This window comes from Diuraphis noxia, unplaced genomic scaffold, assembly GCF_037042655.1.
Source record: "Diuraphis noxia isolate RWA-SAM2 unplaced genomic scaffold, SU_Dnox_SAM2 contig0006, whole genome shotgun sequence".
Lineage (NCBI taxonomy): Eukaryota > Metazoa > Arthropoda > Insecta > Hemiptera > Aphididae > Diuraphis > Diuraphis noxia.
The window spans coordinates 3,418,037-3,443,436 of record NW_028301716.1 but is presented as its reverse complement, the minus strand read 5'-3'; the positions used below and the strand labels follow the sequence as shown (position 1 = coordinate 3,443,436).

Genomic DNA, 25,400 nt, shown 5'->3' with positions numbered 1-25,400 from the left:
AATCCTCATGACTCATTACATGTTATGGAAAATATAATAAAAACTTTATCATAGTTAGTTACATTTTTGAATTGTTATAACAGTTAAAACTTTAAAATTACGAAAATGTCACTTACGACATGTGTGCACTATGTCATCGATATTATCACGCATTATTTTTATTTTTCGACGGAAAACATTTTTTTGTTTAATCGCTATTACGCCAATCTTTGCCAATGTTAGTGTAGTAAGATCTAAGTGCAAATTCTTAAGATATACAATAAATTAAAAGTGTACACGACCTGATCGAATGCACCTACTTCACGACTCACGAGTGAGTATCTGATGGATAAACAAAACCCCTATGTCATTTGTAGTAGGAGTATAGTTCTATTGAACCACGCAGTATATGGGTTATTATAATATATTTTTTTTTCATGTTTTTGATTAATGCTCTAAAATTAACGATTTAATGTACATGAATAAAATGTGTTATACATTAAGACTATTAAGTAAATTTAAATTACACACTTACATAATGTTGATAGGTAGGGGGGTCGTATTAAAAAATAAATTATTTTGGGGGGTCGTGGATCAAAAAAGGTCGCGCACCACTGACCTATGGTATATTGTCATAGGTATTATTACTACTATTATAATATACTGATTACTGGTTAAACTAATTGTAGTTATCTGGTGAATTGAATTGTTATTACTCATTATAATATTAAATTAGTAGTTTTATTTTTAGTTTCCTGTTAAGCGTTTATTTTGACCGTACTGGTAGTATGGCAGTTGCCGAGCACGTAGTGGATCCGCTGACGAAACCTCTCTCGTACGCGCATGCACATGTCAATAACTCGATAACCATATAAATTTCACAACGATATATTTATTGTTTTAACAAAAATAAAGTTAGTTAATATTGTCTGATTATGATTCTGAAAAAAATATTTGAATTCAACAGAAAAATGTCTGTATATCGTTCGAAACATTTTTGTGCTTCAAAAACTTTTCGTTTATTTGCTGAGTAAATTAATCAATAAATGGTATGGTATGGTAATGGTATAGTCGCATTCTTATACTCTTCGCCACGAGAGAAGGAACCCGTTTCGCGCATGCAGACTGACGACACCTAGCGGTACCATTCCCCCCACTTTGTCCACTACAGTTCGCGATGTGACGTGCGTGAATTTGATTGCGTTTTGTCGGGACACGGGTTACTTCACTCGTGACACGGAGTATAAAATAATTATATTTGTCAGGAGGGGTAAGCTCAATTTTTTTTTATTTTACTCACACGTTCAAAAATACAATTTGTTTGTTAGTCATATCATGTGTTTATTTCAGACGATAACATACAATCGAAGTCTTTAACTCGGCTACTTAACAGAACATTTAACTTAACTCTCGTTCTATTATAGTCGAATCGCACAACATTAACATAAGCTCAGTCCACCGTTACTTTTGAATCGGTTTTAAATTTTTTTTAAAGTTTACAAAGAGTCAAAGCATATACTGACACCTTATCAATAAAATACAAATTGGAACAACATATTTTAAAACAATTGTTTCATAAGTATCGTCATCTCTAACTTGTAAACACACAAACAATTCAGAACCCATAGCTCCAGTCAGGATACCAGTAGCTGATGAATTTTTCCTCTGTGATATTTTATCAAGTGCAGTGCACCACAACACAAGGAAGTAATTGTCCAATTACATTAATAACTGTATAGTTATCCATCAATAGGCATTTTAAAGAATTTGAAACAGAATTCAAATCATTACTTTCATTAATTTTATTTAATGACTTCTAAATCATTTTTCCAGTTCAAAATTTCTAATATGTATTCAGTACGAGGCAAGCTAAATTCTGAGATCCAATAACTCTAACTAGAGTAAATACCATTAGAGTATACGTACTTACGAAATTCACCCTTAATTTTTTTAAATAACATAACTAGCAATATTCTATAAGAGTTTATTGATAGTATTAGACATTTTTGATAAGTTTTATTAAGTTATTTAGGACCTTAAAAAAAAAGTCATTAAGTAACTTATAAAAAATTTGTTTTGTAACGATTTGAAACCATGTAGAAAAAATTGAGCAGTAAGAAAGTCATAATATATATAATGTAATACGGTACCTCGAAAAAATAACTCCGGAAATTTAGACCCCGAATAAATAACCCCGTGAAAAAATAACCACAGAAAAAATAACCCCAAATGAGATTTTTCAAATTGATCTAAATATTGGTGTTAATATGTCATTGCGTTAAAAAAATTTAAAAATGTTTAATATACCTATTACCTACGTACAATTTTTATGTTCCCACAAATAACGTTAATTTTGGATTCAATGATAAATTATTGATTACCTACGATAAAAACGATTCAGAGCACGATGCCAATCTGTCTGTCATATCGATCAGATATATAATAACAAGGTACAGCGACAATGTGAAATAATATTATAATGGATAATAAAGGTGGCTTTATCTTGGTCGAGGCACGTTTGGACCAGACACGTTAGGGAAACTAATAAAAATGCAACTCGTTTGAACTAGGATTTTGTGAACCCGTTTGGACCAATTTTTATTCATATATTTTACTTCTAAATAATTACTAAAAAGCCCGCTTAGATGTTCCGTTAAACTGTGTAAACTAATTTGTAGATTATGTAGAGAACAAAATTATTTATAATTGATGGCTGACCAAAAACCCACAGTTACATTATAGGTTTATACAATTATTAATATAATATAAATTATATCTGTTACGACACGGCCCTATCGGCCGGTGCGATAATACTAATTGACAATAATTGCGGTTACCTATATATTACTATCGCAAACACTATATTCTACGTATGTGCAGTGGTGACATCGAAGCCCAGTTCCTATACCTTTACCTTACTAGGTTAGTATTGGTATTTTGGTTAGTACATATAGTGCACTATAAAATGGGAAGGAAAATGCTGGTCCAAACGAGTTGTATAAAACTAATATTTTTTAGTCCAAACGGGTCTTCAAAATTGGTCCAAACGAGTTGTGTGTTAGGAAAATTGGTCCAAACTGGTCCTGTCCCTTTATCTATAATGAAAGAAAAATCTATTAAAAAAACAATTCAAAGTCAAAGGATTCAGAATTTTCCAATAGTACCTGAAAATCTAACAGATTTAAAAATAGAAGATATGTACTATGAATATTGACAATTAATACAATATTGTTTATTTATTATTAATATAGGTACGGAGCAAAACTCGGTCTAACAGGCACAAAATACAACACGCTATTCCATTATATTATAAATAATTATTAATAATAATAATAATACAGTAAATGTATTAACGTTTTTCTGTCACTTTTATTTTGTTTTCCTCAATTTTTTTGAAAACTGTTGGAAAATGTTCACTTTTGACCCCCTCCCAAAGTACCAAATAGATGCATTTTCCTATTTAAAGAGTAACTGAAGTCAAAAATTGAACCGTTATTACTACTCCAAAACGTGATGATAGACACAAAAATAAAAAAACACACATCTTTGTAAAATCATACATTCATCACTCCGTTCAGAATCTAAAAATAATTTATTTAATTAATAATTTCAAATAATCGCTCCACTCAGAATCTAAAAATAAAAATAATATTATTTTTATTATTTTATCAACATAATATAATCATAATTGTATTGTAGGTGAATGGAGTATTTATGAAAATGAAACGTTTTTATTATTTGATAACCATAGTGAAGAAAATGAAAGGGTCATCAGTTTTAGATCTAGAAGTAACTTGAAGCTTTTAGCTAATTCATATACCTGGTATGCAGATGGTAACTTTGGATTGGCCCCGAAAATTTTTTTGCAATTATACGTTATAAGAATTAGGAAATATAATGAATTTTTACGGTTCTTTTCTGCCTACTCGAAAAAAAAACTCAAAGTATTTACGAAATAATGTTCCGTGCTATTCTTTCAGTCTGTGAAAAGAATAATATTTTTCCGAAAAATGTATTAGGGGAACATTTAACAATAAATGGATGTTTCTACAATCTTTATCAGAGCACTCACAGGAAATCATTGGAATTAGGGTTAAAAAAAAAGGTATCAAGATGATGATAATTTTAATAACTTTTGTGGTATGTTAGATGGTTTGGCTTTTTTGCCACTAACTAGATTAAATGAAGGTATTGACTATTTAAAATTAAATATACCTCTTGGCGCGGATGATTTATTTAATTATTTTGATGAAACGTACGTGAGTGGAACGTTACGTCGAGTTAATAAACAAAATGTTTCAAGTTTACCGTTTGACGTATTCCAGCAATATTTCCTCCGGAAACTTGGAATGTTTACCAAACAACTATACAAAATAATCAACGTACCAATAATGTTTGCGAGTCATGGAACAATAGATTTAGTCATTTAGTCGGAGTGAAACATCCATCAATTTGGACATTAATCAATAAAATAAAAAATGAAATGTCGTCTGACCGTGCAAAACTTGCTTTGCAAACTGTAGGAGATTCCAAAACTAAATGTTCTAAATCAAAAACCGCTCAAAAGAGATTAAAAACATTATGTGAACGGTTAAATTCAAACGAAATTGCAGTAGATATATTTTTGAAAATAATATCCTTTGATTTAAGAAAACGATTATAAAATAGATATTGATATTATACATAGGTATTATATATATTTTAGATTCTGAACGAAGTGATGAATGTATTGATTTTACAATGATGTGCGTTTTTTTTTTTTGTACTAGGCTCCTAACATATTTTTACAATAGCAGTTGAAAAATAAAAGAAATACATAAAATACAAAAATAAAATAAAATACAAAAATACAATTTTTTTTTACAATCATTCAAATTTTAATTTTGACAACATACGTAAAAATCACGAAAATTCGCAAATTATTTTAAGCTAGAATTCATATAAAATTTTCTTTTTAAATCCAAGATTTGAAATTTTTAATAATCTCTAATATATCCTAGACAGATAAATCGCCTTCTTTCAGAATCGTTTTTCATATACAATGATACCTATCATTGCATTCAAATTTAACCTACCCTAGTCAGAGGTCCACCCCACCACCAGTGGCGTAGCCAGGAATTTTGTATGGGGGGGGGGGCTAATTTTCACAAAAAAATTCAAAAAATACAAATAACATATTTCTTTTATTTACTTTTGTTTTTTAAATTGTATACATGTATAAACATTTTTATTTATTTATTATGCCTACAGGCTCCAATCTTTTAACTGCATTCTTCTTGGGGCGTTTTGAGCAAAAACTTGAATGATATCTGCTTCCTTAACAAGTTCTTTTTTATTTATATTTGCCATAGCTAAGCCATTTAATCTTTTCTCCATCATTGTTGACCTCAAGTATGTTTTCATTCTTGACAGGGTGGAAAATGTTCTTTCTGGTGTTGCAGAAGTTACAGGCAAGGTTGCAAATAACTGTAACAATAATTTAATGTTAGGTACAAGGTTGGTACAGTGGGACATTGATTCAATAGCTGAGACAGGCTTTGGTATGTTGTTAGTTTTCCATTGTTGCCTCCATAATGATAACTCAGCTTTGAGTGTAGAGTTCATATTATTAGATAAATCATTGCTATATATTTTGGCAGCTTCTAAAATAGTTCTATCGTCATACTCATCAAAATGACTTGGAATCAAACCTTCTAGAGGGATTATGCTAGATAGTCTATTATCGAACCGTGTATCCATTGATTGAATGAGATAATCAAGAAAAGGAAGAAATATTGATCGTTTGAAATATATTTCAGCATTTTCAGAATCAATATTTATTCTATTTATTTGTCTGTTACATATTCGAGGCATGCGTATTTCAATATTAATTTTTTCTCCTAATTCTATTACGTTTTTAAAAACTATGTTAAACTGGTTGTCTGCATCTTCCCGAAGACTCTGTAATGCCCCTTTTATTACCATGACATCGGATAATGCTCTTGATAAGTCTTGTTGCTTAGATTGTAAAGCAACACTAAGTTGTAATGTATAAGCAAGGCAAAGCGCCGCAACATCAATAGCCACTAGAAATTCACTTTTAGTTATAGAATTTAAGTACTGTAATGCTTTACTTGAAGTTTCAGTGTTTGAATCATGTTGTAGTTCTTCAAGTGCATTAAGTATAAAAACATACAATTCTTTAAATGTCATCAAGGAGTCATGACGTTCAACCCAACGCGTCTCGCACAATGTTTTAAGTTTAGTCTTTCTCTGTTTGTTGGATTCTGTATTTGAAATTTCTGATTCTATAACAGATTTTAATTTGTCTGCTCTTTTTGCAGAAGCAGAGAAAAAAGATGCAACAGCACTAATAACTCCCATCATATGCTTTATTGAAGACACTTCGCACGCTTTAGTTATACATAAATTAAGTGAATGACTGAAACAATGGGTATAAAATGCTAATGGCTGTTCGTTTAAAATTAGAGCCTGAACACCATTGTTTTTGCCTGCCATGTTTGATCCACCATCATAGCCTTGACCCCTGAGATTATCTAAGCTAAGCCCTAGTTCTTCTAACTTTTGTTTAATAGCGTTTTTGATTGAAACTCCCGTGGTAGAAGTCATTTTGACAAAACCCAAAAAGTCCTCTTGAATGACACAATTTGTTAAATCAACATATCGAATACAAACGGTCATTTGTTCTTCTGTACTTAAATCGGTGGTTTCATCACACAAAATAGAATAGAACTTTGAAGATTTAATTCTTTCAACAATTTTTTTTTCAATTACACTGCCAATGGCTTCAATTACTTCATTTTGAATCTGAGGACTTATCATTGTACAGTTTTTAGGTGCTGTTTCCAAATGATTCAATAAATCAGTATCACCACATTCAATTCTAAAAGCAAGAAGACCACGAAACACTCCTTGCTCACCATTTAAACAAAAGTCTCTGACATTACCTGATGCCATGGAACCCATTTCCCGGTGCCCACGTAATGGAATATTATGTCGAGCACAAAATAGTATAGTTTTAACTATTGGCATCAATCTCTTACGGTTGTATTCAATTGTTTGTTGTTTATGTTTATCTAGAAGCACATTTACTGACTTATTATTTGTATTTTCAAAATTAATTAAAAAGTCATTGGCCCTTTGTGTGGACAAACGATGGTAGTCATTATTTTGATGATTTTGTAATTCTTTCAATGCATCTTTATACTTCACCATAGGGTACTTAACTAGTTTTCCAAGTTTCTATAAAAACAAATTATATAATTTATAAACTATTCATATTATTATGGTGGTATAAGTTTAAGCAGAAAATAATTACTTGATGGCCAACACCACCTCCAGAAAACGCAAAAACTATACAATATTTACAATAAGCCCCTTCTTTGCATTTACTATAAGCTAACCATGGGAACATTGTTAAATATTTGTGTAGAAATCTCCTTTTTTGTTTCCCTTCAACACATTCAGGAAAAACATAGTTAGCAGGAGATTTCCACTCAAGCGTCAAGCAATTATTTATTTATTTAGCATTTAGTTGCTGTTTTCCAATAAAATTAGCAATATCATTAAGGGGCCAAGCAGGTGCGCCAAGAACCTATTAAGTGAGAATTAATAAATAACAAGCATTAGCATACAAGCAAATCTATGAATCTGAATATAAGATTGATTATAAAATTATCAATATATATAAATAAATAAATATAAGATAAAATATAATAGTTATTCACTTGTACTAATTCTACACTTTACACTTATGACAGTAAATGGCTTTAATCTAAATTAAAAATAAATTAAAAACTACACAATTTTTACCGTTTCATTAATATTTTCATTAGGATCAGTTTCTTTAGGAATAATAGAATCAGGTTCAATAGATTTAATGGTAATTGGTGTTGTTGATGGTATAGTTAGTTCCTAATTTTCAGCCTTATCAATCTTAATCTTCATAAGTAAAGTATAAAAAATATAGTTAATCTTATAATTTTATAGTAATATCAGATATATAGAAATACTCTGTACTTAATTTTCAAATTTGTAAACATAAAAATTCAGCATATGGAATTTATGATGAAGAACATAATATTATTTAAGTTGGTCAATGCAATTTGATATTTGTACTTACTGGCTCATCCGAGTAGACTTCTTGGCATTTTTTTTTCATATTAAATATTGGAAATACATTTTTCCGTTTATCACTCATGTTTATATAATTTTAAATGCGTACCCACTACCCACTACCCACTATTCGCTACGAAACACACAAAAAAAATGAATATATAATAATATAATATCAATATAGTAACAGAAAAACTAAATAAAGTAATAAAGTAGGTAATAAACTTTGTCGTTTGTCTATGCGACTATGCGTAACACCGTAACAGTATTACAGTAACCGGCATGTTTGATATAAATTATCATTTGTTAAATGTTTATTTCAATTATCATTATATTTTTATTAGTGTATGTCTGTTAACAATAATCACAATATGGATTTTGCATCATATTAGATAAGGACGTGATACTGTGATAGTAGTTATTGCCTATTGGTACAAGTGTTACAACTGTAAAAGGTAGGCACCGACTGCTCCGAGGCTCGTATTATCGAAGTACAGTTGTACTATACATTTATTAAACGCCGCTGTGTGAATTAACCATGATAAGACAATGATAAGAGAAAGAATATCATAAAGATTGATATTTTTTATTATTAAATTATAATATGACTATAGCCTACTATGGCTAAAATAAACACAGTCAATGGGGGGGGGGGCTATAGCCCTCTTAGCCCCCCCCCTGGCTACGCCACTGCCCACCACCAATGTACAGCAGAGCGATACCCACTTACCCGCTTTTTTTAATATTATTATTTACCGTGACTGAAAAATTTGACAATATGTTTTAAATTATTATTATATTATTGAAATTATATTGTATTACAAATAAGTAGGTTCCTGCAGGTACACCTTACAAATCAATTTTATTATAGGGTTATTTTTTCCGGGGTTATTCATGTAATAAGGGTGTCCCGTGAGGATTTACCCATAGCGATATCTCTCGAAATAATGGCAATATCGAAATTCTGGTTTGGTAATAAAACTCACAGGGATTAGAACTATAATTGTTATATATTTTTATTTATTTTAATGTTTTGGTAAAATAGTTTAAAAATGTAATTTTATATTTAATTATTTCCAAAAAAATTAAAAATAGCAATCTTGTAGAGTTTATTTTTCAGAAAATATTGACGTTTCAAAATTGTATTTTCATTAATTTCCTGTTTTTTAATATTTTTTTTAGTTTCGAGTTAATTGCGAATTATTTAACACCATAATGTCATCAAACATGTAACCCGCCGCGCCACGCGCATTCCCAAACGACCAGCCGAATACTCTCCGTGTTCCTAATACCTAGTTATCAAATTATAATCATATTTTATTTCATCAAAACTAGAAAAAATATTAAACTCAGGAAATTAATGAAAATAAAATTTTGAATTGCTAATATTTCCAGAAAAATAAACACCATAAAATGGCTATCTTTAATTTTTTTTTTGGAATTATTAAATATAAAAATATATTTTTAACTTTTTTTACCAAAACATTAAAATAAATTTTAAAACGAAATAATTATAGTTCTCATCCCTGTGAATCTTATTATAAAACCAGAGTTTTGATGTCTCCATTATTTCATGAGATATCGCAATGGGTAAATCCTCGCGGGACACCCCGTATATGTGTAATAATATTAAAAATAATTACTACTCACTACTTGCTTAATAACAATTCAACAAGTATAATTAAAAAATCACTTACCTATAATTAGTGATGGGTACTGGGTATATATCCATGACATAAATACCTTTCCAAAATTGTGTATTTAGTTCTTTTCTTATCGCACCGTCGGCCGTCACACTACTGAAGTTGGTGTGCGTCGTGCGTGTGGCGTGTGCGTGTGTGGCGACTGGCGACTTTAAAACGGTTACATTTATTGTGCATTATTAAAACAGTTTACCTGCTAATCAAGGCAAAGCCTAAATTCCAGAGGAGCGTACGTAACGCATAAAAAATAACGGTTGAGTTGTGAAAAACACGATTAATATATTTTTATTATTATTAAAATCATTTTTTCTATGATATAGGAATATAATTTTTTAGTTAATAAAGGTATTTGAATAATCATCAATATAATATATCGGCGCGCGAAAACACGAAAAGCGATGACGGAATGTTAGGAGATAAGGGAGAAAGAGCGCGTAAAGTAGAATAATGTCATGGAAGAAACGCGGAGTGCAGGCAGTGCCCCAAGTGGGATTTATCGAAAATAGATTTGACGTTTTGTATATAATTTAAATAATTATTAAAATATAAGTACTAATATTTACAGTTAGATTTTTACATAATTTATTTTGTATTATGTTTGTATGATAAGAAACAAATAAGGCCTATCCGAAGAAACCGAGTTTCTATTATCGAAGAAAAATTAAATCAGGCGAATCTATAATGACATATTTTGTTATTGAAAGCTATGTCAAGTTAAGATATAAATGGCAATTCGGTGAAGACCCATATTTTGAACTAACGTCGCCACCTCAGTTAATGACAACGGATAAATTGAATAAAACTTGTTTTGACATGAGCAATGCAGATTTTCCAGTCAATAGAAATATGTGTAGTTTAGTCACAACTACCTACGGTGAATATGTATACAGTTTACGTTCTAACTACCTTCCTATCTATAAAATCCAGAAACTCCTTTAAAATTAAAAAATTTAAATATGTCAACTATAAGCATTTGGCGACATTATATGTATAATATTATAAAAATATAATATGATATATATCATAATTTAAAATTAGTTTAAAATGCAAGTCATTGGTAAAAATTCAATTTATAACTTATTTATTTTAGTAAATCAACATAGACATAATATTATTGCCATTCTTTATTGTAGACTTATACGCAAAAGTAATATTATTTGTCATTTTTTTTTTTTTATAGGGGGAACCCGTGACAACATTTGTCATTGGGTGTGGGGTGGTAAGGTTATTTTTTATATTTTTGTTTGTATACCCATGTCCCATATATCATTATTACGCGTGTTATACGTATCCGTTTATATTATAAAAGTGTTTTTTTTTTTTTTTTTTTTTTTAATTTAATGAAAAGTCCAAGTTCTGATCACTTTTTTGAAGATAGGGGCAGTGACTGGACCCCATTAAATAGGAATTTGGATTGAATATGATTCAAAATTAGATTTTGATAGCAATGAAGAAAATTGAAAATTGAAAAAAAATCAAGAAATGGATGTTAATATTGTTTCGGCCACTTTTACATTTTCAGATTTGAAAAACGTTAACATAAGCAAAACGTAAGCATTTGACCAAAAGGAAAGAAAAATGTCATACGTAAAAATAAAAATTCAGGATTACAATACGAAAATTTGAAAAAGCAACTTATTGATGCTAAATCCATGTGAGGGTCATGTACTACGAATTTCAGAATTAAATGTAAGAGTATAATAACTGATGAGATGTATTTTCGAAGATTTTTGGAATCTGGCAGATTTTGTAACGGCGTGATCTTTTTTTTTAAAATAATGATAAGCTTTCAACATCTTATGTTATTAGCCTACAATTTTAACAATATGAACAAAACAAATTTTACATATATCTACAATTTATGGGCTAGATGAATATAATAGAACAATAAAATTTATAAATCACTTCAGTGTTATCTTCGTTTAAAAAAAGTCAGAGAGAAGTTGCATTTTTAAATATTGTTCGAGCTTCGGAGTATTTCGGGCATCTAGTGATGATGTGGTTGATAGATAACTTCACGAGTTAACATCACCAACATCCTTGGTGATGAGGAAGGAGCGGGTTAGGTGAGTGTGTCCTATTCTGACGCGGGTTGTAATGACCTCGTCTCTTCAGACTGATGGGAAAATTCAGCGTGACTTTGTAAGTAGGCATATCGATGAAGTTAATCCAAAACATCGATATGCGATAGCCGGTAGTTCAAGATCATTGAACTAGATATGGTTTTTTTAATACTGATTCCATGAGTGAAAATATATAAAACTTCTTTTTTGAATACGTTATTATTTCAGATAAAATGGTACAAACTGTTAAAGAAAAAATGAAAAATGGTTTTTTAGACGAAGATTTTAGAGTCAAATATAAAAAAACAAGAATCACTTGACTCAAATATTAAAGAATCAATACAAATACACATTGAACTTTTTTTCGAAAATTGAGTCACATTATTTCAGAAAGCAGACACAAGAAGAACTTACATTTCTGGAAATTTATATGTAACAAGAATATAAAGAATATACATAGAATATTTAAAAACAATGTACGCAAAAATGATCTAACTGGCTATGTATCAACATATTTTTAATTATAATTACAATATTGGTTTTTTTGTACCAAAAAAGATCTATGTAATACTTGTGAATCGTACAAAAACACAGCAAATAAAACTGACGAAATAGAATTATTGCAAAATCTTCATCTTTCTGAAAAAATGCTGTTCTTTTGGAAAAATAAAATGTTATCGATTGTTTTTCAGCTTACCACTTGTTTTGATCTACAAACTATATTGATTGCACCTGGCAGTGAAGTATCAAGCTGTTCTTACAAAAGACGATTAGCAACATACAACTTTATGTATTAATTAACAATTTTACAGGACAATCCTTTAACAATGAAGATATAATAATAATCTAGATATCCAAAAACATAGAGACAAAATAATAATATTATACTATTTTACTTGTTTTTTTTTTTTTTTTTTTTTTTTTTTTGAAATCAGAAACTGGAGAGAGACTTAACTATGAGGTATTACTTCCCCCCGGCCGCCATCGTTTATTATTAATATAAATACTTAATGAGGAGACTGAGGCCAGTCTCCCCATATCCCCTCTTACAATTGCTATTCTGTATATATTTCGTAGTGTGGCCTTCGGCCTACAATAATTTAAGATTTCTGTCTTCACATTGTCGGTCTCTCTCCTCCTCTACCTTTCTAGAAAGTATGTGGTTGACGAAGTTCCCGACCGTGTTCCAGTTCTCCTGGCTCGCCAACATCGCATCAACCACTGCTTTTGGTTCGAACGCCCTATCTATCCTGATCCCCAGCTCCCGCCTCTGTTTCCTCCATCGGTCGCACCGAAAAATTGCGTGTTCGGCATTATCTCTCGGAGCCGAGCAGTCTACGCACTTCGGATCATCCTTCCTTTTGAATCTGTGCAAATATTCACTAAAGCATCCGTGTCCGGTGAGCATTTGCGTCAGATGGAAATTTACACCTCCATGACTTCTCGTTGTCCACGCCTTGTCCCTTATAAGGCGTTTCTGCCAACCCTTGATTAGCTCCGCCCTGGCCGCCATCCTCAGCCTGACGCGATCCTTGTCTCTCCTGTTGTTATAATTCTGGGTCCGCTCGCGGACCAGCAGATCGGCGGGTGGTATCCCTGAGACTATTAGTATTGCCTGTGTGGAGACCGTCCTGTACGAGCATGCAACTCTGAGAGCAATTCTTCTTAGTGGCTTCTCTATGATTGCCAGTTTGTTTTTACATTTCTGCGCCGTTGACCAGATCGGGGCTGCGTACATTATTTGGCTTATGGCTACTGTGGTTAGAATATTTCGTTTATTTTGCATCGGACCATCGATGTTCTACATTAACCTTTGATAGTGCAGCGTTAGTAGCCGTCACCTTGTTTTGCGCGATTTCAAGGTATCTTCTATATCCTAGCCTCTCACTTAACATAACGCCTAAGTACTTGACTTCATTCTTTAATCCCAATTCTATTCCTTTTATACAGAATTTGGGTTTTGTGTAAGCTCGTTTCGTCGTCAGCATGACTGCCTCGGTCTTAGTCGCCGACAAATGAAGACCAATTTCCTCCATCCATGCACTGTTCGCTGATATTTTCAGCCATTCCGTTGTTCTTCCGGATGCCAACACAGCCACGTCATCGGCGAACGCAACCAGCCTTGCGCTCGAGTTCGTTGGTTGCAGCCTGGAAGGTTTGACCGAAAAATGTCAACATACATAACGTTCCAAAACAGTGGTCCTAATTCAGACCCCTGTGAGACTCCGGTGGTAACCGTCCGTACTTTGCCGTCTCCATAGGAAAGAGCTCTTTCACTGAGGTAGCTCCTTAAGACACGTCTCAAATATTCCGGAACATCTTTTTCAGTTAATGCCTTGTCGATCTTGCCCTATGATGCCGTGTTGAACGCATTAGCCACGTCCAGAGATATCATTGCACAGAGGTTTCTTCGGTGCAATGGCTCATTCGCTATAGTGTTGACCTCATCCATAATATTGGATATTGCGTCTACTGTTGATTTGTTTTTGCGGAATCCGAACCGCCGATCGCTCAGGTTACTTGAAGGTTCTAGATGTGTTTCTAATCTTGATTTTAGGATCCTCTCGAAAAATTTTCCTATAGTATCGAGTAAGCATATCGGCCTATGTGATGATGGTTGCTCTAGTGGTTTCTCTCCTTTTCTCAGTAGTACTAGTTTAGCTTGCTTCCAACTGGTCGGGAAAACTCCCTCCCTGAGACACGCATTAAAGAAGTCCAGCAAGATATCAGGCTTACCGATTGACACATATTTAACTATTGTGTCTGTAATACCGTCTAAGCCAGACGCTCTTCCTCTGGGGATTTTGGCGGCCATGCTCTTTTGTTCATCAATTGTTATTTCCTGGACTTCGCTCGGTGGTCCTGAGTTTTCCCAAGTTATCTATTATACTTGTTTGTCCACGTGCGCACACTGCTAAGCTAACGCTGGCGGCCTCACCTCCTCTGAATGACTCCCGGGTGAACACACAAACAATAAAAATAATGAATACAAATTAAGTTTATATTATACAGGCATACATTGGGGTGATTAATAGTTGCTGGGGGACACAATAGTTGACTACTCCGCAGCTGGACATGGGTTGATCTGTAGCGTCCCAGCATACATGAGGACAAACGACTGGTGTTGAGGTAGATGGATTGGGTGTAATAAGTATAACAACTTAATTTGTGATTAATTTATTAGATATTTATTTGATTACTATGTAAATAAAACACTTTTACTGCACAAAATGATTCGGTTGCAAAATATTCTAAGTCCGAATAATTAAATTGGACTGGTGTCTGGCGTGAAGGTGCTTGTTCTGACTCTGGTGGCTCACGTCTGAATTGGGTCTAATCGGGGCTCTCCTATATAGTCCAGATAGTCCTACTCCCTGCGTTTTCTCTCCTATTGATAAGATACGTATGTGTCCATGGCCGAGTCGTGCAAAAGCGTATGCGTGTATTATTTTAATATCGCAGCTTCCCACGCCCATGCGACCGGTCGGCCACATCCTGGTTATTCGCGATACGTAATCTCAATAACCCGACGACATTAATCATATCTCTAGATACGCCTGCCAAGACTACGATTTCATATTTAATATTTCGTATATTTAATTCCAATTATGGTAATATTTTGGAAAGGCTAGAAGTTTGGCCTTCGATATAACTATTGAGGTCCTACACAATATAATTGGTTGGCGAAATCATACGCCCCAGGGTCACTTATACATATCTACGTGTATATGCGTGTTTAGATGTCTCAGCGGGACGTCAGTACATAGCAGATCTGCGAAAGCGGCTGATCTGCCAATTCTCAGTCTTGAGTAGTTCAGTTTAGAATAGTCGCGCGGTTGTAGAATGTTAGTGATACAGAACAACAAGGCAACAACTAGCATTCGCAAAAAGTAATAAAAAGTAATAAATGCGACGGCGACGCCGAACGCCGCGACACAACAGTCGTCCGGGCAGCCAAATAGTCTGGCCAACAACCAGCAGTGCTGGCAATATCATGCGATAAAATGACAGTATCACTTGTCATAAAGGCGCGTAAAAGAGCACCACTTTAAACGTCGATGGTGCTCGGATAATACTATTAAAAAATAATGTGAATAAAACGTCTATAACTAATTATACGTGTACTACACGGCGCAGTGGCATGACAATTACTATCGTGAACCCAGGTTCAATAGTGTCTATGATAAACAGCTTATTACAGCTCCAACCAACCAGCCATACCATTACATATTATGATACAAACTGACGAGCTTCAGTTTCACTGAACCGCCGACTGTCGTAATCAGCCGTAATGACCCGCAGCATGAAGACTAAAATAGTATTTCTATTAAGATAGCTATTAATAATTTTTCGATTTTGTGACATTCAACTTTTAAAAATAAACAATGAAAACGATAAAATATATTTTAAATTCAAATACAAATATTTCTGTACATTATTATTTTTAATTAGTTTATTTATAAGGGGAGACGCAGTCTCAAAGTCTCCCTTGATGAGCCGCCTTTACAGTCCTAAGTGCCTCGATCGATGTACCGTCTCAATGGATAGTTATTAAGTTATTATCAGTTATTTAGTCGGCAAAGCAAAAAAAAATCCCATACACCATAGAAGAAATGTCTACTGAAGATTTTTTCAATTTAAAAGATTTTAGCAAAGATATTGATACAAATTTTAACATGGATTTAAATGGTTAAAAAGTTCTGTGAAATGACATTAAAGAAATTTGTGTCGACAAAGCAAATCCATACACATTGACTTATGACTTAAATTTATACATTTTTAAGTTAATGAAATTTTACATGAAATATGATATAACGCATATAAATTAATAGTATATGTCCTCTTAGTTATTTTTATTACATTTATATATAGACCCAACTCAAAGGTTATCATTAAAAAAAATAAAAGTTAAATTAGTGTTGTTGTGCAACGGCTGCACATCAAGCCGGCATGACGCGTGTAGGCGTGTGAGTGCGCTGAAGGCTGCCTACAAGTGTCAGATCGTGTGTGACTTACCTTCGTCGTTGTAGACCTGTCGATAACCCTGCAGGAGGGGGAGAGTGGACTGTATTCAAAGATTTAGGGTCGGTTCACATCTGACTACTTTACTTAACTTAAACAAAATACACCATAGATACATAATATAACAATATGCAGAACAATTTATTGTAGTGATTCTGCAATAAGGTAACTTACGTACTAGTGTTAGTATATAAGCACGATCACATACGATCGGCGCTATAATCAAATAATATATATATACAAAGTGCGTCGGAGACGACAAAATAATATAAAGGTATGTCAAATATGTGATGAATACAAAAAAATAATAATGACAATAAACAAATGATAGCGGGTGTACGACCTGATAACTTGGCTGGTATGATGATAACACGACGGTGGTGTTATGATTGATCTGGAGCGACGATGAACCGGCAGACGGTGATTACGACATTTGCACTATCGCCAAATATGACGAAAGGGTCGACGACACCACGTACGTACGTGCGGTGGTCGGCGGTGGTATGGAGGTGATCCAAACTGGACGACGCAGTCGTTGATAGAGGTGATCGAAACGTGATATTTACAAGACACAAGTCCGAGATTGATACGCGAAATCTTAGTTACCAACGGCACGTGGGGATGTCCGTTGTCGCGGCGTAGAACGCGGCTCAAACGACAACACAATAAACGCGACGGTTCGCACTGCGTAAAACGGACGGGCGGAACACGTGGGCGCGTGAGCGAGCGGGGGCTCAGAAATGCACGGTAAGATCGGCCGGACAATACACAACAGAGTTAATAGCGACGCATCAGAACACGGACGGTCGTATTACAAATAAAAAAAAATAACCAAGCGTATACCAAAAATGGCGCAGTGACGGCGACAGAGCACCGGATGGTGGATCTGTTCCGTAGACAGTAGACGGACGACACTTTGCCTAGGACGGCTAGAAAATGACAAAAAAAAAAACGGCGGTGGCGGGTGTCGGCGACCAACGGCTAGACCGCGACAGTACCCGTCCCCTCCTCATGGGACAAAGTGCGGTCTTGCGTAGACTTCGTCGGCGGAGCAGCAGGGTGACAACATTGCAAAAAAATTCGGATCGCATGCAGCGCGCCGAATTTAAAATTTGATTGTGTATCCAACAGTTGATTGGTGATAGAACAATAAGAACATCTTTAAAAAAAGTTGACCATAATAAAGAGTATGTCTAAGGTGAATTAAGAGGAAACCATGGGAAACAGAAAAAATCAAGATCTGAAATAGTAACCCTAGTCACTAACCATATAAATTAATTTCTTCATGTTGAGTCACACAACCTAAGAAAACAAACAGAAATGAAATATATTGATGGTGCTTTTTTAACTATTGCAGAAATGTATCAATTATTTTTTTTAATGTGTGGAGATGATGAAAAGGTAGCTTGAAAATTTAGCACCTACTCTTATATATTTAATACACATATTTCTAAAATAGGGTTTTTTATACCAAATAAAAGATAAATGTGCATTTTGTGAAACGTTTAATCATTCAAATAAAAGTGACAAATTAAAATTAGGAAATTAAAAATATAGACACCAACTTGAAACTGAACTTTCCAGGTTTAAAAACAAAATGATAAGAATTTGGCACAAACAAACAATGAAAAAATTATGGCATATATGTTATTTATTTGCAAAGCATTTTGACACCTTCTGCTCAAGTCTTCAATTTGTATGACTCTCATAAGTTGGCCACTTATAATCTTACTGTTGTGTAAATAAAGATACAATATATTTTTTTTTTTTTTGAGGGGAACCCGCGGCAACATAGGCCTTGGGTGTGTAGGTGGTACGGTAGGAGTTATTTTTGTATATTAGTTTGTAGGGTTATAACACGTGTTTGTGTATGTGTGGCAAGTATATGTTGTTAAAAATCCCGGGTGGTCACCCATCCGAAGGCTAGCAACTGTGGCCGGTACTTACGCTCAGTGCGTTTCCGCAGATTGAGCGTACGACCGTGCCTCACCAAGCCACATACAATATTTTATTCTGATAATTATAGTGTTGAACAGTAAAATAAATTTATAGTGACTCATTATTTATATGCTGTAACATACTTGAGTATTTTTTCAATAACTCATAAGTACTTAATTGTTGGACACACCCAGAACGAAGAAGATTCTGTGCATTCGGTCATAGAAAAACAAAAAGCAAGATTACTAAAAACAGATACTTTCAAGTTTTCAGTACATTTTCTAACTATTTTTTATCCAAATATAAAAATAATCGACACTTGGAACATTGCATTGGAATTTTCAAACCACAATGTTTGCATCTTTCCCTTAAATTTGTAACGATGGCAAAGTGGCCAATTTTATCTTTTCGAACATCCGTTGGTTTAATATATATTGTTAAATATGGTTGAATACCTATGATCACAAAATATTAATTATTATCAAAAAAGTTACTTACAAGTGTTCAGTACGTACATTTTGCGGGGTAACCCCGTAACTCATACACTACTCGTCCTAAATTCGTTTTTAATGAATCAAAATACTTAGAAAAATATTCTGCTTTGGAATATGAAATTAAAAGAGTGTTGGCATTCAAAGAAGTAAAAAACTTAAAATAATGATAAGGATAAAAAATATTTAAAAATATAATTTTTTAATAAAAACGTTGATTTTTTAACAACTTGAAACTATGTAAAAAAATATTTTGAAAAAAGTAAATACTTTTTTAAATAATGAGTTTTCAATGATAAAAGAATCACCCTGTATACATATATATATGTATAAGTATTACATAATTTAGTTAATTATAAACCAGTACCAAGTTGCATCTCTTTTTACTATAATTTTTCGTTTACCAATTACCACGTAATATATTTAGGTTTCGACAATTTCTTCAACTGTTATATTGTTATCTTTTTGTATTTTATTCTTATCCACGTGATATACTACCAGGGGTGGCCTAGGGCGGCGAGTGGGTGATCCCCGCTTGGGCAAGTAATTTTGGGTAGCTTTAATTATTTTGGGCTGATAAAATTATAACTGAATAAAAGTAAAAATTGTATACGTAGACAAAGAAATAATAATATTAGTTTAAAATTATAGAATAATCGATTTTGTTATAATAATAATATATTATTTAACATAATAATAGTAAAGACTATAATAGTCTGCGCCATAAATCTATACCGTTGCGCAAGTGCACAACGAATGATATGTGATCGCAAAGTATGTAATTATGTAGTTTTCATATTGTTATAAACATTTAAATACTTTTTTATGTATACAGTGTACATTTAACTTATCATTTTGCATGTCTTTACTGAATAAAATAGTAATTTTCTAAATTTTGGGCCACATTATTTGTTTCCCCGGTGCCGATTTGTATTCAAAGTCCGCCCCTGTATAATACATTGAGTTTATCCTTGGTTTTGCTTTAAGTTTTTTTATCCCTATTTTTTACGTATCTAATTATTTTATATCTTATAACCACTATTGTTATTAATATTAATGCTGTAATTCCGGTAGAGTGAATATTTGTTGTTTTTTCTTTAGCATTGTCCCTTAAAGGATTTTCTATTAGTGGTATGTACATTTATTGAATAAATAATTAAGTTATTCTGATAAAATATATTTAACTCTATAATTTTCATAAAATCAAAGTAATTTTTAATGTTTATTTCCATTGCCATGTTTAAATTTGAAGGTAAATTTATTTTTACGTCTTTAAATTGATCTAATAACTCAGTTGGTTTTAATATCTGTGGATTTATCTGCCCTCTGTGGGCTGTTATTACTGTGTTTAATAAAATTGAAGTTTCTTTTGAAAACTGATTGATAAGCTCATTGTATATTGATTTATATAACATAATATATTCCTTTATATTTACTATCTTTAATTTTTCCTTTTGACTATATGCTTCAAAGGTTATTTTATTTATATAGCCATTCAAATTATTTTTAATTTTAGCAAAATCTGACGAAATTGTTGTCACTGAATCAAGAGTACTTTCAAAAATTTTAATTTGATCTTTTTGAATTAAAGTTGTTTTTAATTGTTTTTCTTCCAAAAGTCTAATTTTATTTTGGTATTCATCACCCTCTTCTTCAGTCAAAACTCCAAATAAGGCTCGTTGTAATTTTCCAATCCTCCCAAAAAATGAGCTTCGTTTTGTTCTATAGTCCTTAAGGTTTACATTATATTTTTTATCGATATTTAAATATTGCTGTAGAACGTCTCTTTCCTCATTAATTTTGTTTAATAGTACTGTGTTAATTTTTTTTAAATTTATACATATATCATTAATTTCTGTTGATTTATTTTCAAATTTTTGGCAAATTAGTTTTAATCTGTTAAAATATGTATTTATGAACTCATAACTATTTTCGTAATTCGATATATTATAAAACTTCAACAAATTCCATTGAAAAATAGCTATGTTAGTGGGGATATATTTTCGAAATAAATACCTGGCTTGGTGGTGAATTGTTCATTTTCAAAAAAATTTGGATTTCCCTTAGTTAACTCAAATGCCATAAATGTAATTATTGTTAATTTCGTGTTAATTGTTTTAAATTTTTCTGGTCGGTAAATCATACTTAACCGTAACAAAGAATAGATAGGTAAGTATGGTGGTAAGTTAACAGGTTCTGTTGTTATTGTTGGTATAGGTACATTTCCTACATCTATTATCTCTAATTCCATTGAATGTTTGGCAAAGCAATCTGTATATTTATTTAAAATTATATTTAATTGTGTCTGTTGTCATTGGGTTAGCTCCGGGTTTATATCAAATTTTAATTCATCCATATTTTGTTTATCTATATATTGTGTACTGTTATAATTTAATATTTCATTGTCATTGTTCAGATTACTTTGTTTTAAGTTGTTTATATGATTAAATCTTGTTTTTTTATGTCTATCTAGTAATTTTTCTTCTTTTTTGTTCATTTGTATATTACGATATTCTCTGATATAGCTTCCGCACACCTAGCAAAACATTACCCTCTCCCCCATCGGTCCAGTAAGAATGGTTCGTATATTCATAAGATTTTAATGCTGACTCAAATGTTGATAGATGTTCACAGTCCTGGCGAAAATGAGTGTACCCTGTAGTGATCACGTCGCCTACAGGTATCAGTAGTCAAGGATGATGTTTGGAAGGTGACTCTTGAGTTAATTACACAACGTAGAATTCTTCTTAATTAGATTAATTGTTTATTTATTGTGATAAAACATATATTTGTTTATAACATGAAAGCTGAATGTAAGTTAAGTATTCTGAATGTTAGAATAAATTCGGTTTGATTCGAATATTTTCTAAGTTCAAAATATTGTTTATAAGAAATTTTCTAAGTCCAATGAATTAAATTAAACAACAGACTGGCGTGAAGGTGCTCTGGCTAGTCTGGTCAAGTCGCGTCTGAATACAGGCCGTTTCGGGGTCCCTTATATAGTGCTACCCTCTACTCCCCATAGTCTACTTGCTCTTGTCGCTGTTCTCACGGATGTGGTAAAGTTATTTAGATTGACGAAAATGCCACTCGCCCACGTACGAGCTAAATGCGTATCCCATGCGGCTACAGACTTCGATAATTTATATTATTATTATGAAAAAATATACATTATAATATTACTTTATGACATTGTTTCTTGTAACTTTTGTAATGATGCATAACCCCACATCCTGTGCACACCTATCAACGATCTTCCATAGTCGTCTAACCACATGATTACGTGTTGCCCTAACGTTAATGATTTCCACGAAATGCTTTCTCTCTTATAATTACAAAGTTGGTCGCATCCTACCCTATCTTGGTTCGGCTGGTACCTAGTTGACCGTGAACTAGACAATGCGGGACACTAGTCCATAGCATCTCCCCTCTAAAAAAATTGATTTATGTTTTTAAAGACAGAAATCAATCAATCTGTGTACAATATAGTTATTTTACATTAATATTTTCACAAGTTCAAACAACTTGTTTACAATACAATTTTCATTAATTTCATATTTTATGTTTTACATTCAATATTACATATGCATGAAGCATTTACAATTATATTACATTTCATGTTTGTCATTTTTGATTACAATAGTGTTTTTATTAGTACAATAAAATATATATTTTCGTATAACAATAAGTCTACGATTTAGTTATTACATTAAAATATATAGTTAGTATTACAATATATATATATTTCCTTTAATATGTTAGTATATTTGGTTAGTGTTAGTTTTTATATTAAGTGTTTAATTAATTCCCATAATCCCATATAATTACATTAAAATATATCATTCCCATATGTTTTCTTATTTCTATGTGAATATAAAGTGATTAAATAATACATTTTTTTTTTTTTTTTTTTTTTTTTTAATTAATTAATTGATTAATATAATATGAATATCTTATGTCTAATATCATCCCTCACCACTTTATTATTTCTATGTTATTTACTTAAAGAGTTCTTTATCTTTATCATTATTAAATTCATTATTAAATTTCTTATATCTATATTATATATATTATTGTCATTTATTTTATTTGTCATTTTGTTTATTTACTTTATTTATAAACTATTGTTTATTTTAGTGGATTATTATCCATTCAATCTTTGATGCGCGACTCAAAAACTTATATGTAAAAAAAAAGTTTTTCAAGACGAACATGGTGGTCGAATCGATTGTTATTATTTTGATTTTTAATTACCGTTGTGATTTTATCTTTCTCGTGTAGTTCAGATTATAATTATTTTATGTATTTTTATATAGTATTTTTAACATGTGAACCACTAGAAGTCACAACTATTATTATTCAAATATTTAAAATTCATAATCAGACTTCTAATTGTTCAACTGTCTCTGTTACTCTTTCGTGTAGATATATGCCCAAGTTAAATTACAAGAATCAAACACAGATCCATTCTGATTATAAGATCTCTGTTAGAATTCTCATAATTCGTAATGACTGTACTAATATTCTCTTTTATAGCAGACATTTAAATATTATATTTAATGATTTTACTAAATTACTTATACTTATTAAAAAAAAATTAAATTTTTATATATATTTAAATTTATTTTTTAAAATTAATCTAAATTAATCTTTATATTAATATTTATTAACTTTGTAATGTAATTTTCAATAAATGACGGACTTAGGTTGTTTAGAGTTGATCTTAAACTTTTGTCTAGTTGTTCTAGGCAAGCTTTTTGCAGTACTTCTTTGCATTTAAATATTCTTTTTATCTCCTTCTTGGTCAACAGTAGTTCATGATTTTTCATTGGTCGTATTTCGTCATGAAGTGGCAAGAGGAGTGGTCTCCTTTCAAGTTTGCGTACCTTACACTTGTCCAAACTGTTTGATATTGCTCCTGATATCAACACCATACTTGTCCTATTCACCATTGAAAACTCAAAGTCCATTATCACGAACTTGTAAGATCTTTCTCTGTTACAATAAAGTTTCTCTATATAAGTTATTTTAAATTTTAAATTTAATAATTATGTTTCATAATATAATGGCTTATATTCTAGTTATTATTTTTACTTAATCTATATTTTGGTTTTATAATTCTAAATTTATAATTATTATTTTTTTACTCAATGTATTATTTCTTATACCATTATTTAACATTTTATCATCGTTTGGCCAAATCCATGCCCTATCTCTAGTCTCATTGAAACTTTTAAGTGCTGAATTTGCCACTTTTTCGTAAATAACTAATTGCTCTATCGTCTTCATCTCCTTTTAGTGTCGGTGGTTGCTCGTTCCAATAGAATATAGTCGCAACACCCACCGGCTTCTTTTTTTTTTTCCGTTGACACAGATATGCAATTAGTTAATCTCGTTTCTTTCATACAATTATTTTTTTTTCACTTTTTATTATTCTATTATTTACCCCTAATTTAATGACTATTACACGTTTAGATTATTATACTTTATAATTATTTTTATTATTTTAGTTATTTCTATTCCTATTGCGTCTAATACTATCCTGTCTATTTCTAATTCTAAAGAAACACCCCATGTGGAATTTATTCCATTCACTTATTCTAATATTGTTATTATTTTTAGCAAATTCTCTTTCTACCCTAATTGCTAATTCTACATATTGTTTTAATTCGTCTGTTGTCTCATTCCCTGACAACCTTGGTGGTATGGTCTCTCTATAAATTATAGTTGCCACCCCTACTGGTTTTTCAATATTTCTAATAGACAATGGTGCTTCTCCGATGTCGTATGTCATAGGTGTTTCTGATACAATTCTAATTTTTGGGTTTTCTACCCTAATCTCCTCCAAAATGCATTTACAATATTCCCACATACGCGAATTTCCTGATTCATGTTGTTCCCAACATATTTCGTTGTGAGCGTTTTCCATTGTATATGGTGTTCGCCTCCTAAAAGGTTCTTGTGCTTCATACCTGTATATCTCCATTTCTCTTACTAATTTCCCTTTTTTCGTCAATGCCACCGTGACAAATCGACCTTCGGCTCGCTCGATTAGTTTTAATACATATTCTGGTGCTTCCCATGAATTG

The 25,400-nt window shown here is 31.9% G+C and overlaps 2 protein-coding genes across 2 annotated transcripts in view; one reads left to right on the top strand and one right to left on the bottom strand.

Annotated features, from left to right (window-relative positions):
• LOC149054621 (polycystin family receptor for egg jelly-like) overlaps nucleotides 1–25,400 on the top strand; it is a 266,701-nt gene that overhangs the window by 32,145 nt on the left and 209,156 nt on the right. The window contains exon 2 of the mRNA XM_089230158.1: nucleotides 10,408–10,671. Within this exon, the coding sequence (XP_089086284.1) occupies nucleotides 10,408–10,671 (264 nt within the window). The remainder of the gene's footprint in view (nucleotides 1–10,407; nucleotides 10,672–25,400) is intronic.
• Nucleotides 5,224–7,393, bottom strand: LOC149054635 (52 kDa repressor of the inhibitor of the protein kinase-like). The gene is made up of 2 exons (XM_089230016.1): nucleotides 7,298–7,393; nucleotides 5,224–7,221 (listed from the first exon to the last, which is right to left on the bottom strand). The coding sequence occupies exons 1-2, from the start codon at nucleotides 7,391–7,393 to the stop codon at nucleotides 5,224–5,226; spliced, it is 2,094 nt and encodes a 697-aa protein (XP_089086142.1).